This window comes from Phyllostomus discolor, chromosome 10 (genome assembly GCF_004126475.2).
Source record: "Phyllostomus discolor isolate MPI-MPIP mPhyDis1 chromosome 10, mPhyDis1.pri.v3, whole genome shotgun sequence".
In the NCBI taxonomy this organism is placed as follows: Eukaryota; Metazoa; Chordata; class Mammalia; order Chiroptera; family Phyllostomidae; genus Phyllostomus; species Phyllostomus discolor.
The window spans coordinates 83944772-83958834 of NC_040912.2; the positions used below are offsets into that span (position 1 = coordinate 83944772).

General features: G+C 50.2%; 1 protein-coding gene across 2 annotated transcripts in view; it reads left to right on the forward strand.

Annotated features, from left to right (window-relative positions):
- Positions 1-14063, forward strand: part of TBXAS1 (thromboxane A synthase 1) — a 137975-nt gene that overhangs the window by 69510 nt on the left and 54402 nt on the right. For both annotated transcript variants that reach the window (XM_036010957.1, XM_028525746.2), the window contains exon 5: positions 1855-1971. In XM_036010957.1, the coding sequence (XP_035866850.1) occupies positions 1855-1971 (117 nt within the window). The remainder of the gene's footprint in view (positions 1-1854; positions 1972-14063) is intronic.

Here is a 14063-nt window from a genome sequence, read left to right on the forward strand (position 1 = left end):
CTTCTGAAATGACCGATTTGCCGCTCTCCCCCTTGCAGTATGGCATCTAGAAATGAAAACACTTCTGTCACCAGTGCCCCCGAAAGTTTCCACTAAAAAGTGGTAAATTCCGGCGGCAGCTGTGGGCCAGGGACAGAGCACTGGCACGGGGCGGGGGGACTGGGGGCTGCGTCTGTCCTCCGGGTACAAGATAGAAAAGAGTCTTGGACGCAATCCTACGCCTGAAGGATGGACACAAAATCCAGTCGATCTGGACTCTCATCTCTAATTCATTCTGTTTCGTCAGACCCCCCACCGGCCACCACCCAGCTTTCCCTGCAGTGAGGTGCTTCGCTGCACATAGTGCTGCCCAGGACAGGGTGTTGACCAGTGAACACACAAAATGTGTGCTTTTCTCCTCTGACCCTGGAACCTAAACGAGTGGGTGATGCTCCCCAAACTCCACAAACCCACCATTCCGTATGGTGGCCAAGGCTCTCCGAAAGGATTTCACTCCCAGTGTGGAGAGGTATTATTCCTCTGCAGAAAAACAGCCCAGCCACTTGGTTCCAACCTATAATTAAACCCCCCTAGATACTTTGCAGTTACGTTTTATAGCTTATTTTGAGTGCTCATATTTTATCAGAAAATTATAATTTTCCTCTAAATAGGAGTTTTTACAAGGCTTTTGAATTATGATGGCTGGCTTCATGTTTCAACTATAATTAAAACAGTGAAAGGAAACAGTGAAACCATACATCACGCGCCGCCCTGCGGAGTGCTCAGCCCTCAGTCACCCTCCCCCCACCCCACCCCCGCTTCGCCACACACCCTGCAGCCCCGGGGCTGGGGGCTCTGTGATCAGCTACGGGGGGGGGGGACAACCCAGTTTTGACCCCGGACGGGAGTAGCTGGTTATACAAAGAAATAGAATAGCCTGGAAAGAGGGATGAGGAGGCCTCACTGTTCGCATGCCTGCAGACTCGGCCTGACTCTCTCTTCCTCTGAGAAGCCTTCCTGCCCATGTAGTCCCCTGTCACTCTCTGGCCTTGCCCCATCTCCTCCCTCGGTAACACGCCCTTTCCCGTGGGCAGTAATGGTATCTGCTGGTTAGTTTATGGGCTCACTGTCTGCTTCCCCACTAGACCATCAACCTCCCGAGGGCCAAAGCCATGTCTTCGTTATTCAACTCGGGAAAGCCAACTCCTTGCTACTATTACATAGTCAGCAAATGTGTGCTGAATGAGAAAATGAATGAATGGGGGAAAACACAGAAGCATCGTGGCAATTCTTTTGGAGGCAGCTCTGTTGAGAGATGCTTCTGAAGGACTCTCCTTTCCCCCTGCCCTCTCCCTCCACACTCCCCAGCTGATACCCTTCTGCCTCCCCCCGCCCCCGGACCCAACACTCACACCAAGGACCCAGACACAGGAGTCGGCCAACTCCCGCCCAACCTGACCAATCCAGCCACACAGAAGCCCTTGCCACCGAGCTCAGACACGAAACCCCATCCCAGGAGAGACTGGCGCATCCCAAGAAGCCTGCTGTTTGGTCCTCAGGGAACGTTCTCTCTGCGGGGAGACTGCAGAACCCACAGAACCGCTGAATGACTTGCACAGGGACGACCACATTGTCACGGGGCAGAGCTGGCCCATCAGAGCTAATCCATCTGCTGCCCGGGCCCTCGGCCATGAATCTTTCAATTATTAACCCTGAGTCTCTATACTCTTCTTGTGCATCTTTGCAAAAGGAACCTCCTCATTTGTCGGTCACCGGACCTTTAACTAGAGTGTTTAGCGTGGACCTGTATTGCCAGCCACCGAGGTGGCTCGGGCTCCCTTGTGTCCTAACCCTCTGCTTGTTGCTTTCCACCAGGCATCGGGTCTGGAGTCCAAACCGGTGTCTGACAGCATCCTGTTCTTACGCGACAAAAGATGGGAAGAGGTCAGAAGTGTCCTAACTTCTGCTTTCAGCCCTGAGAAGCTGAATGAGGTAAGACACAGGAAATGCAGACTCCCTTCCTTCCGGAACAGGTTTCTTCTCTCCACATGGTGATGGAGCGCTGGTTCACTCGGCATCACTCACCCACACGGCATCACTCACCCACACGGCACAATCAAACACCCCGTGCCCTGAGGCCTTCAGACCTCCCCATTATGCAAAATGGCAGGATGTCGGAGTGTCTTCTGTCTCTCCAGCTTCCCACATTCCCAGCTGCCAAGAATAGATCGACTCAATGGGCATTTGTACCCCCTCCCCCCACTGTTTGTCCTGAGACTGCCCCGGGCACTTTGGGGGCGCCCAGGAGAAAACCGGAGCAGGGCTCCTCCCAGTTTCATATAGAATCGATCGCCTGGTGGTCTTTGTTGAAATGCAGATTCTGATTCGGAAGATCTGGGGTGAGGCCCGAGACTCTGCATTTCTAACAACCTCGCAGGAGGGACGGATGCTTCTGAACAGCGAAGCATTCTTTTTTTTTTTTAATCTTTCAATTTACGGGTTTATTTTCTTTTTCTTTTGTTTTAAAGATTTTATTTATTTATTTTTAGGGAGGGAATGGAGGGAGAAAGAGAGAAAGAGAGAAACATCAATGTGCGGTTGCTGGGGGTCATGGCCTGCAACCCAGGCATGTACCCTGACTGGGAATCGAACCTGCAACACTTTGGTTCACAGCCCATGCTCAATCCACTGAGGTACGCCAGCTAGGGATGCAAAGCATTCTTTACATAGCGAGGAACCAGAGAACAGTCTGAAACACAGGGGAGCTCTGAGTCAACCCGGAGCAGGAAAGAGATGGCCACGCATCATTGGGGAGAAGCACAGGGGTATTCCTGGAAGACCTCTAGGGGCGCGGGCACGCCCTGGTTATCCTTCCCGGCCCAGTCAGAGGGAGGAGCGGCACCCCCAACATGCTGCCAGCTCTTTAAGGCGCTGGGCTCCCTCCTTCTCCCAGCCAGTGACCTGCCCTCCCACCTGTATGTCCTTTCTCCTGGCCAACATCTGTCACACCTGGTCCTTACCGATGGCCCCTCCATTGCTGGTCTGGCTTTGGCTTCTTCATCAACTTGGGAGTGAGCCCTTAAGCCCTTCTGATGTGAAGTGGCAAAGGGACTGCCTCAATGTGAGTCCCAGGTTCATGGGCAACTCCAGGGCAGGTGACCTTCCAGAGGCATTCACCACATCTAGTGGCCCCAGAATGCCTGGGCTTGGAGTGGCCTGTGTTCAGCTCAATAAATGGAGCTGCTCTTATCTTAAACTCAGGATGCTCACCCACGTGGTTCAATTAAATGCCTATAAACCTTCTGACGTCCGCCAGAAGAGAAAAGGGTCCCCTACGTCATAACGAACCCCACCCAGTTAAACGCACTCAGAAACCAGCGGTCCCGCCCACCCTCAGTGAGCTTTAGTCGTGTGTCCCCGCAGCCCTCGGTATTCGGGCCGAGGGCCAGCTCGGCTCACAGCACCGCCCGGCGCTCTCAGCTCTCAGGGCACCAGGCACCGCTCAAGGGGCCTCCTGTTTGCATTAACACACGTCCCTGTGAGGTAAACACTACTTTTATCACCTGTTTTACAGATGAGGTCACCGAGGCACAGAGGTTAAATAACAGCCCCATGTGACACAGCTAGTAAGCGGCAGAGCCAAGGTTAGAATCCAGCTCCGGATTACTCGAACCCCTCTGCCTGACTGCTTCTCTGACCTCCACGCGGTTCTGAAGCTCCCGGGACTGTCCCCGGGGTTGCCTGGTGGGTGGCGGAAGGGAAGTGGAAGCAAATGGGGCCTCTGTGGAAACCTGAGGGCGTGGCGGGGGGGCGGGGGGGGGGGGTTGGAAGCAACACTCCTATATTTTCTGCCCAAGTGTGGAACCAAATGAGGTATGGAAACAGGTTTCAGACATAGGGAATACGAATTCTCCTTTCTTACCAGTACAGTTGTTTGAGACACGTAGCTCCGCCATCTGGTCCCGTAAGTTTGCCAACACTTGACCCAGAGTGGGGAGATTGCAGCCTCCCCCGCAGGAGGGCGGCCGAGAGCACTGACCCGGATCGGATCCGGGTAGGGCCTGTCTGCGCATGCTCCGAGCCCCCTTCCGGGCCCCCGATCTGATACAGGAGGGCGTGGAGAGCCCAAGACTGGTGGGTAGGGTAGCTCGGAGGCAGTCCTCCTGGGCCGCGGATGCACGTTGCAGTCACCCGGGAAGCTTGGAAAACCATTGCTACCCACACCCCACATCTAGAGGTTCTGATGACATTGGTTTGGCTTGGAGTGCAGCCTCGGGTGGAGGGTTTGGACAGCTTCCCAGGTGATTCTATGTAAATCCTGAGCTGGGGGACCACCAATCCGAGGAGTTCTCCGCAAGGAAGCCCAGGAGGGGAGCGTCCTGCTGCCTTCAGACGCGGCAAGGAGCACGGCCCCACTGGCAGTCACGTCGTCCACTGAGGTTTCATGGGAGAATTTGTTGGAAGGGAGGGCTTGCTTCCTTAAAAGCTGTAAAGCACTATTTGGACGAGTGGATAAGTCGAAGGGAGGACACGTTCGTTACAACGGGGCCCTAAACTGGGGAGCTAACCAAAAGAAGGGGAGCAGCTTCAGTAGCCCAGGCGCGGTCTGTCCTATTTCTTTACCCCGGAGGAAGCACTGGCGTGGCAGCACTTTAGATGCAGAAAGAACCTCACTTGCTTTTTAAAAAACTGTTGGGAAAAAAAAATGTAAGAAAGGAAAAAAGTTTTCTTGACAGCCTTGAGCTATGTTTCTTTGGGGGAAAAAATGAAGCTTATCACAGTCTAGATTTCTTTAGCACCTTACAGGGTGTATACCAGAAACTGATACAATGCTGTTTCCCAAAGAAATCTAGTGTTTGCTTTGGGGTTCCAAAGCATTCCCTTTGTCTGGCTCAGAAATTGAATTCTTAGTGTCTGAGTTTGTTGCAGAAAATAGAATTCCTCGACGTGGTTCACAGCACTAGGGGAGCAGGTGTCCAAGAATAAAAAGGGAAGAAATTTCATCGATTCCCTGGGTTTTGCCTCAGTTCGAGACCGTTGTTTAACATATACTACCAGTGACCTTGAAACTCCGTTGAAAGTCATCTTTCTACTAAATATAGCTCAATTCAGTTTGCCCGGTTTCCGTTGGAAAGGATGCCGTGCCAGGGACAGGGAGAGTCACCCTTCCCCACCTCTGGAGAAGTCAGACCTGGTGAGTGTAAGGTCGCTGGGGACCACCCACGTAGATGCACAAGGAGAAAGTTGTCTGCAGATCGGGATCTCAGGAGATAAGAGAAGGAGCAACAGTCATCAAAAACGCAGGCACAGGTGAGGTCACCTGGAGCCTAAGAAGAGAAAAGGGTGCCGAGGAGAGCCATACTGAAGTGAGAGGCAGAGGAAAAACCTGCAAAGCAGACTCAGGAAGAACAGCCTGAAATCGGATTCCAGGAGAATGGGGCACGGAGAAGTACTTCAAGGAAGAAAAGGGTGTTAAATGCTGCTTAAATAAAGGAAGCATGAGGACTAAGAAGTACGTGACAAGAATAATATTTTTCCAGCGTTAAACCCTGCAAGTGTTTCATGCCCCATAAATCGTGTCCCCTGTGACTGTCCCTCCCCCGCCGACCAGTGGGGCTCGTTGCTTCAGAAGGAGGCGGTGGGCGCCGTGCGGAACGAGGGAGTCACTGCTCAGTTGGGGACTGTACATTAGGCTTTCTTTTCATTTTTTAATTAAATTTATTGGGGCAGCATTGGGTAATAAGAGCATATAGGGTCAGGTGTGGATTTGAGACTCAATCTGCATATTGCGCCGTGTGCCCAGCACCCAAAGTCAAATCACCTGTCGCCATACAGTTGGCTCCCTTTACCTGTTACAGCTCCCCTTCCCTGACATCCAGCTTTCTTGATCCACACCGAGACAGCAGTCTTGGAAGCCCAGCTTTGTTAGCCCAGTACAGAGTTATCTGAATTCAAAAGCAACTTCCCTTCCCATATGATGAGCGAGGTTTGGGGCTCTGAGCACGGACTCTATTCCAGGATGCAGACAGGGTGGAGGCGATGAGAGGGGGCTGGTTTCCCTCCCATGGAAGATGGGCAGAGGGAAGGAAGAGGGAAGAGCAGGCTACCAGACGTCACAGTCCCTGACTGCCTGCTTCCCCAGCATAGGTGACCCCCACCCCGGTTTCCAGATGCCTCCTTGGAGTTAAACCTCCTGTTGGCCTTCGATCACAGGTTCTCAAACCAAGGTCTGTGACCAATGGCAGCACCAGAATCACCTAGGACCCTTGTTAAAAATACGTAATTCTAGCCCTGGCTGGTGTGGCTCAGTGGATTAGGCACTGGCCTGAGAACCAAAGTGTCACCAGATTGATTCCCAGTCAGGGCACATGCCTGGGTTGTGGGCTAGGTCCCCAGTAAGGGGCACCCGAGAGGCAACCACACATTGATGTTTCTCTCCCTCTCTCCCTTCCTCTTTGTCTAAAAATAAATAAATAAAAACTTTAAAAAGAATTATGTAATTCTAGCTGCCCTAGGACCTGCAGAATGAGGGTCTCTAAGGGAAGGTTCGTGTGGGAGCCAGAGTGGACAGCCCTGATGTTATGTCTGCCTCTGGATCCCTTGCCTGACCTTCTCAGACCCATGGTTTCTCCGGGCCCTTGGGGTCTGGGCTGTAGAACCCCGAGCCCCTTCCAGCTGTATTTTTCTCTGTAGCACCATCACCAGCTAACATTCTTTTTCTTTCTTGTTAACTACACAGCGCTAGGTACATATGGGCACTCAGTAATGGTTTGCTGAGTGAATGAATGAATGTACAGATGAAGAATCAAAGAACCACCCTGGTCAGGGTGTCTCAGTTGGTTGGAGCATCATCCCTATACATCAAAAAGTCACAGATTTGATCCTGATCAGGGCAAATACCTAGGTTGCAGGTTCAATCCCCAGTTGGGCACGAATGGGAGGCAACTAATTGAAGTTTCTCACACAGATGCCTCCTCTTCCTCCCCTCTCCCTCCTCCCTTCCCTTCTCTCTAAAATCAGTAAACATATCCTTGGGTGAGGGTTTTTAAAAAAGAACCAAAGAACAAGGAAGCTTTCTACAGAGGGCTATGTGTTAAGACTAAGATAAAAGGGAAATGATTTTATCAAGGAAAAATTAAATACAAGGATACAACCAATGGTTGGCTTCCTCTTTAGAGAGTCACCGGTATACATATGAAAATAGAAAAACTGGGTCACGAAGACAGGGAGAGAACGAGGCCCGGGGGCGTGGGGTGGAGGAGGCACGGACCACGGGAGAAGCTCAGGGAACCAACAGGAGCCTGCATGTCACTTGGTTGCTGGTTCCTGAGTCAGTTTTCCTGGAAATAACTTTGAATTATCAGTATCTCCAGTCCCTTCTGAATTCGTAACTGGCTGTCGGACCCTTGTTATCAAACTTCAGAGCTCCTTCTTGGAGTCAAGTCTTGTTTTCCCTTGGACGTTGGAGGCTTTTGTCCTATAGGGCCTTGGCGGCCTGGGCCCTTTCCTGTGCCCAAGTTGGTGATAGTCCCGAACCTTCCAAAGGCACCGGCTTTACCTGTGTGGGTATTAGGCTGCCTTGATCAACAGCGCTTGAAAGTTACCTGAGAATCAGCACTCTATCATGAATCCATGTTTTTATTCAAAATGAAATTGGTTTTTGGCTTGTGCGGGGACAATATTTATGAAGAGAGAGAGCCAGTGGACATTCGACTGATGCGTGCGTAATTTCGGAAGGGGAGAACCCTGAAGTCACAGCCGGTGACAGACGAGTTACTGACAAATGAGTTGAAGGGGGCTGAGCAGGGATGAGGGGGAAGACTGACCATTTTACCAGCAAAAATTTTGCCAGATTAACCTGCCAGAGTTTTCACCCTGTCCTCTAAGGGATTCATTTTTTTAAAGGGGCAACTGGTGGATTTACTTAGATTTTTAGAGTCCTTTCCTAGATTCTTTACCAAAGACTATTCATGAGTAACCCTGGGATTGTGTAAAACTGTCTTATGGCTCAGGAAGTAAATAGATTTAACTTCAGGGGGGAAAAAACTGGGGCTAATTTAATTCTTCTCTGAGGGAAATATAAGTCATAGGATTCCCTGGGGACCCAAGTTTGCACTAATATTTTTAAATTTTATAACTCATCTGAAGGAGGGAGGACACCGAAAAATCTATACATTTGTCTATTCCTCTAAGCTCTTCTGTGTTGGAAAATATTAAATCAATTGGAATAAGTTGCTAAGACTGTGTTCTAAGGTTGCACACGTCAGCACAAAAGTGGCAGCTAACCCTTCAGTGTAAGCAAGAATAAAATAATGCATCGAGGAGAAAAGCATTTAGACTTGACTTACATGACGGTGAACTTCAAGCTAGGGATTACTACCGAGGGAAAGGATTTGAAATCACTGAGGACCAAAGAGGCCCCACGGTCATACAATTCAGTAAAATATTGCAAACCTTCTTCTTAGAGATTCGCCAAGTACTTTAACATATTCAGGGCTTGGAGAGACCTGCAGTAGGGAAGTCTGTGTACCTTTGTTCATGCTGGGCTCAAGTGAGTTTGCAGGAAGTGAAAACACGGGTAGTCAGCATCACAGTAGGCTGTTGGGAGAAAAGAGGCCATTGGGCGCTATGTCTTTGGAGGTAGAGTTCATGGGCAACTCCATTTTCAAGTGCTTCTTGAGCAGACACCACCAAGCGCCAAAGTGGTCGGACCATGAACCCAACCCAATATGGCGGCCGGCATATTCTCGGTCCTCAAAGCCCCATAGACGTGATGGACATTTTCTCATTCACCCACATGACTAAGCTGGTGGCGACCCACTGAGCAGATATATACAAGAACTGGCAACTCCACACGCAACAGCCTAACACTACGTGTGTCTGTGTTACTCAAGAGGAAATGAGCCAACCCTATGTCTGTGCTTGGCGACTCAGTTCAAGAAAAGTCACCCCGTGGCTGGTGTGGCTCAGTGGGTTGAGTGTGGGCTGCGAACCAAAGGGTCGCCAGTTCGATTCCCAGTCGGGGCACGTGCCTGGGTTGCAGGCCAGGTCCCCAGTGTGGGCCACGGGAGAGGCAACCACACATTGATGTTTCTCTTCCTTCTCTTAAAAAAAAAGAAAAAGAAAAAGAAAGAAAAGTCAGACCAACAGGGAAGGCTGGTATCTCTCACAGTCACGGAGAATCCAGCCTGATGCCTAATTTTTCACTTCCACCCAGATGTTTCCTGTCGGGAAGGCACGGTCAATAATGTACGAGTCTTAAAGGCAGAGGCAGATGTGGTTATTATTCCCTCTAGGGCTGTCTTGCGTTGGAGAAGACGTATTACCCCAGTATGCCTGCAGTCTTTAAAAAATAAAGTTGATACAGCCAGCCTATGAGGAAGTGCACAGCCACAACCATTTCAGTGCAAAAGTCTTTGCAGAATTACAGCCATCATCGCAGTTTCACCTGGCCTTTGGATTTCCACTGCAAACTTTCAGACAATCACGCACAAGGGCTTCTAAGCAGAACCCAGTCTTCCAATTATGTTAGAACAAGCCGCTTTCTCTTGGCTGCACCAGCCTCCAGCAGTCTATTTGTAATATTTGCTTCTGGTTCTTCGTCTTTCCAAGCAATAAAAATGAAAGTCATTATAACCAAGTGTGGCCGCAGTGATAAATACTTTGCAATCCAAAAATACATTGTCCCTGCCTGACCAGTTGCCCATTTTCCAGAATGTCTGGGTATTTATCTAGCAGCCAGAGACCGTTCTCCTGCCACACAGTTATATTCCACTGACACCTAATCTCCTAATTAAAATCGATATAATGATGGACTGTTTAAATTCTGGTTAAAGTGTTCCTTTTCCATTTGCATTTAAAAGAAAACACACTCCTCATCGTGGGTACCCCATCCTGGGTTATAATTTGACTCTCCTTTGCCAGAACTATAATGTCACTCTGACTTGCCGCTGGTTAAGTCTAAGAGCATCTCAATGTGCCTCCCGGCTTGGCTGTTGCCTGGCAACGCCAGTAGCCACCTCCTCCTGGGGTGAGTTCTAATTGGCCAAACTCTTGACAGGAGCCACTGACTTATTAGAAATGACACTTGATTATTCACCTAGATGGCTAGAAATTGATATATATCAGCAGGAAATTTTGCATAAAAATAAGTCATGGATGTTTTTAATACCTGGGTGGCAGAAGGAGGTGGTGAGTTTTGTTAAATGGTATTAATTTTATATTCGTTAGTCACCAGTTTAGAGCACTTTGGGGTATTAACTTTTCTATTTTTTAAAAATCAACAACATGGTTCGATAGCATATCCCATCCCTATGAGCTGATCTTTATTTACTTAGAAAATCACCCTCTGCTATCAGTTCCAAAACAGCGTTGCCCACAGGTCCAAGAGTGCCTAGTGGAATGAAGCACTAAATTCATAAAATTCAACCAATACTTATTTATTCCTGTCTTGAAGGGGTTTGTAATCTAGAAGGACAACAAGGTGCACATATTCCCACATTACGTCCAAGTAGGAGGAGACAGTCATAGCTCACAACCTCTTGCAAGCCTCAGGGACCGCTCTGGGGGTCGAGGGTGGGTAGCGCTGTGCCTGAGCCCTGCAGATTTTGCTGAGTTTTGACAGAGGGAGAAGGCGTGTGGCTGGTGGGGGGGAGCTGCAGGAACAAAGGCATCTGGACACAAAAGTGCAGGGTGTGTTTGGGCGACAGGGAGCATCGATTGGCTGGAGCACAGAGTCCGTGGAAGGACTTAGCGAGAACGAACTGGAAAAGTACATGGAATTGGTCCTTCTGTGCCAGTGGTCGGGGAGAGCTTGGGACCAACCTCACTGGACGGGGAGGCGCTATTAACATTCTTGAAAGGGGGGGTCTGAGGAAAAAGGCTTCCAATCCAGCCATTTAGCCCCCAAGATGCCAGATGTCCCCACAACCTGTGGGACGAACACTTGAGCAGATGAGAAAAGACTCATGTCATGCCTCTGATGTCTCCACTTCTCCGTGACACCGAGAGTGTGGCTCCCGGGAGCCAAGTTTTGACCTCAGAGTGGTGGCCTCCACTGCAGACCTTTTCTGAATCTTTTTTCCTATGTGACAAAGAAGCCACCCAGCTCCCACACCATTAATGTGTGGGGTTATTTCAGCTTAGAATAATCAAGTGACACAGAAGAGACCCCCTCCCCTTCCCTCCCCACTCAGGAAGTGTTCCTCCCCTGGAGGCCACCCTGTGCCCATTCTCCCACCTTCCCGGGGCTCCAAGGGCTTGATGGTGTTTGTTTTTCAAGCTCATGGCATCAGAGCTGGATTGAGTGAAATTATAACCCAGACACGCATTAACTAAGCAGCAAAAGGAGTGTGCGTCCTGATGTTGGAGACAAGGGCAATGAGCCAGGAGCCAGAGGAGCTGCTGTTCTCTCGCTGTGGCTAAATTACTTGAGCATAAAAATAACCAGAGTCTGCCTTTTAGGCCTTTTTGTCATTCTGAAATCAAACAGACACCGGAAGGCGTTTTGGGGGATGTCACGTGCTGGAGCAGGTAGACTGGCCCAGCGATCCGGCCGTGACTGCCTTGACCTAGGAAGTCACCTGTTCTGTCCCTGCTTCCCAAGCAGCTGTCTCTGCCTGGTGTTGAGTGACCTCCTTGGGATCCCGGAATGTCCACAGAAAAGCACTGCATAACTCATTGCAAACAGCCCCACATTTGGGGACGAGGACCCAAGTTCAGAGTCACACGACATGCCCAGAGGAAGGGGTGGAATGGAACCCCCACGGGTCTCGGGCTCCACTCAGGGCCCATTGCCAGGAACCTGCTCCACGTTCCTGTGAAGGGCACCGCAGTGTGCTCACGTTTCTTGGATACTTTCTATACCCGGGCCCCGGGGGCCTTCAGGCAGTCAGTCATCCCATAGATATTTCTAGGGAATCAACTGAGTGTGTTGCACTGTGCGCATTCCTGAGAGAGCAAATACCGAGCACTTCAACAATACATGACAACATATTAAGAGCTGCCACAAGGCAGTGACAGTGAGAGAGAATTAGTTCTCTACTGCCGTGTAACAAATGACCCCCAAACTTAGCAGCTTGGAGCAACAAACCTTTACTAGCCCATCGTTTCTGTGGGTCAGGCACGCGGGCATGGCTGAGCTGGCTGCCCGTCTCAGGGTCTCTCCGTGCAGCCAGGCCACTGGCTGTGGTCTCGTAGGAAGGCTTACCTGTTGGAAGAAGGGCCTCTGAGTTTATTCACGTGGCTGTTGGCAGGATTCGGTTCTTAATGGGCTTTCTGTGTCCTGCAGTCCATGTGGAATCCCCAGAGGGTTTCAGCAGAACATCGCTCAGACAACAAGCGTGTTTAGAAGGCCGGTCTGGTGACCACACACAGGATGGATTAGAAAGTGAAAACACAGGTGGCAAGGAGTCCAGGAGGCTCTTTTGAAAGAAAGTTTTCATACACCTACATGCCAGGCACTGTACAAGGTACAAACACTACCCATGTGCTCAAGATAATTGTCACTGTTCTAAAGAAGCAGGATGACAACCACATTCCAGGTGACAGGTGACAAAGCCTGCACCACAGTGGTCCCTGGGGAAATAAAGACGAAGAGACAGATGCGGGAAAGGAGTGATGATAACATGGCGAGGCAAGAACCCGCGGACCCCACAGGTGTCATCCCCCGTGGGTGTCGTCAGTTGGGAATAAAGGAAGAGAGAACGACGCCCAGCCACCAAAGCAGTCTGGGAGCAAGGGCGTTGCCCCAGGGGACAGCCACCGAGCTTGGATCTCTCCCTGCCCTCCAGTGCTCAGCCTTTTGCATATTCTGTTTCTAAAGTTTGCCACCACTCTTCAAGGGAGCCATTATTACTCCCGTTTTGCAGATGAAGAAACAGATTGGGCGAAGTTAGGTCTAACACGGTGAAGAAGTGCTAAGGAGAGGAAACCCAAGACTTGGCGGTGGCTTTCAGTGTGTGCTCTCCCCGGGGCCAAGTGTATTTAACAAGGTCAGAGGCTTACCCTCGAGGAGGAAACTGCAGTGATGGAAGTCGGGGGTGTTGCCTGAAAGGAGAGAAGAAAGCCTTTGAGCAGGAGAATTTCACAGCCCTTCTGCGTCATCACCCCATAAACGGTCTCTGTTGCCCACTCGGAAGACCCTCTCCGGCTTCTTGAATTAACTGTTGCCCTCCGTCCTCACCTGGACTCAGAATTCCTCAGACGCAGTCAGGAAAGATTCTGTCCGTTTTGTTTTTACCTGGGCCGCTTTAGTGAGATGGTATAAACTCCAGGTTAGCAAGGACGTGGGGAATTTTTTTCCCAGGCCGGGGAGGGTACTTTTCCCTTATTTTACCTAACAGCTGACCAGTCGAACACTTGGCATCATCTATAACGAAGATCGCCAGTGTGAGAGGTAACAGAAGCAAAATCAGCAGCTTTCTCCGCAGGTCTGGCTCCTGGACTGTACCCCCCAAGAAGAAGTCATTCTTTAAAAGCCTGATCACATTAATATTTCAGCTGGTTGTATGTGCAAACATAGGTGCATTGTGAGAAACCTGAAAAACCCAGAAATAGAAATCACTCTTTACACTCCAAAGATGAACCGTTAACAACCACAAATGAGAGTCTGTTGTTGAGATGTGCGTGATGATAGCATTGTGTTCCTCTGTGTACAAGTGTGCACCAGCCGCCTGTGTCTGCTGGTCTGCAGATACGGGGGAAACCTCGGGCTTGCGGGCGGTACAACGGTGACTGCATGCAGCTTGTGGAAGGGTAAATACTCCGCAACTGCTCGTGAATAATGCGCGGAAGAACACCGGAGGTGAGGGCTATTGGCCAGCCCTCTCCTGTCTTATATATTTTCCCTGCATTGCTTTTTAGAGCATTTTTTCTATTACATGCCCCATCTTACATCACGTGAACCCAACTGAAATGTCATTACCCATTCCGCTCGGCAGACAGCAGGCAGAGTGTGGTAGAAAATTACAATCACGCCAGCCGGCAACAAAGAATCCTAGTCGCAAGCACGTGAAGGAACTGCTGGTGGGCAGCTGGCCGCCCCCCTTTGCACAGTCCAGGCACATGATTAGATGCCGTCTGGG